General features: G+C 63.3%; 1 protein-coding gene across 1 annotated transcript; it reads left to right on the top strand.

The window, feature by feature from the left end:
* Positions 1-79: 79 nt before the first annotated feature.
* On the top strand, positions 80-455 carry LOC104073339 (eukaryotic translation initiation factor 4E-like; the record flags this gene model as incomplete). Its single annotated transcript, XM_009573057.1, has 2 exons — positions 80-219; positions 341-455. Coding segments are annotated over 2 exons (255 nt in total), but the record flags the coding sequence as incomplete, so codon positions are not given.
* Between the last annotated feature and the right edge of the window lie 237 nt (positions 456-692).

The following is a 692-nucleotide window of genomic DNA, read 5'->3' as shown; positions in this document are numbered from 1 at the left end:
GGGTTCTGGCAGCGGTATTTCCCCCTGCCGCAGCGCCGAGCCCAGTGGGGACTGTCCTGGGCTCCCCTTCTCCCGGCAGCTGCTGTGCCTCATTGGGGAGATGTTTGACGAGTACAGCAATGAGGTGTGCGGGGCCGTCATCAACATCCGTGCCAAGGGGGACAAGATTGCCATCTGGACCCGGGAAGCGGAGAACCGGGAAGGTGTCACCCACATCGGGTAATGCAGCTTCATGGGGGGGCCTGCACAGGGCCAGGTTTGGGGGGAATGGGGTCCCTGGGCGGGGAGCCAGTGGGAGAAGTGATGCTGCCCCATTCATGCAGCCCCTTCCCTCCTCCAGGCGCGTCTACAAGGAGCACCTGGGCCTGTCGCAGAAGGTGGCCATCGGGTACCAGGCCCACGCAGACACGGCCACCAAGAGCGGCTCCCTCACCAAGACCAAGTTTGTGGTGTGACTGCGGGGGGAGTGGGGTGCTGCCCATGGGGTCCCCCTGTCCTGTCCCACAATGAATGGTTGCAGCTAAGCATGGTCTGTGTGTCCAGGGCTGAGGCAGGGCTCTGGTACCCTGGGGTGGCTTTTGCTTGGGGGTTCTCCTGGGAGTGGAATGATGCATTGCTGTATCCTGTACCCACCCGCTGGGTGAGCGGGACTGGGAGCACAGAGCTGGCATCTCCTGGGCATTAGGCTTCGG

This window comes from Fulmarus glacialis, unplaced genomic scaffold, assembly GCF_000690835.1.
Source record: "Fulmarus glacialis isolate BGI_N327 unplaced genomic scaffold, ASM69083v1 scaffold27492, whole genome shotgun sequence".
NCBI classification, from domain to species: domain Eukaryota; kingdom Metazoa; phylum Chordata; class Aves; order Procellariiformes; family Procellariidae; genus Fulmarus; species Fulmarus glacialis.
The sequence above is the reverse complement of the archived record's forward strand: the minus strand, read 5'-3'. Positions and strand labels throughout refer to the sequence as shown.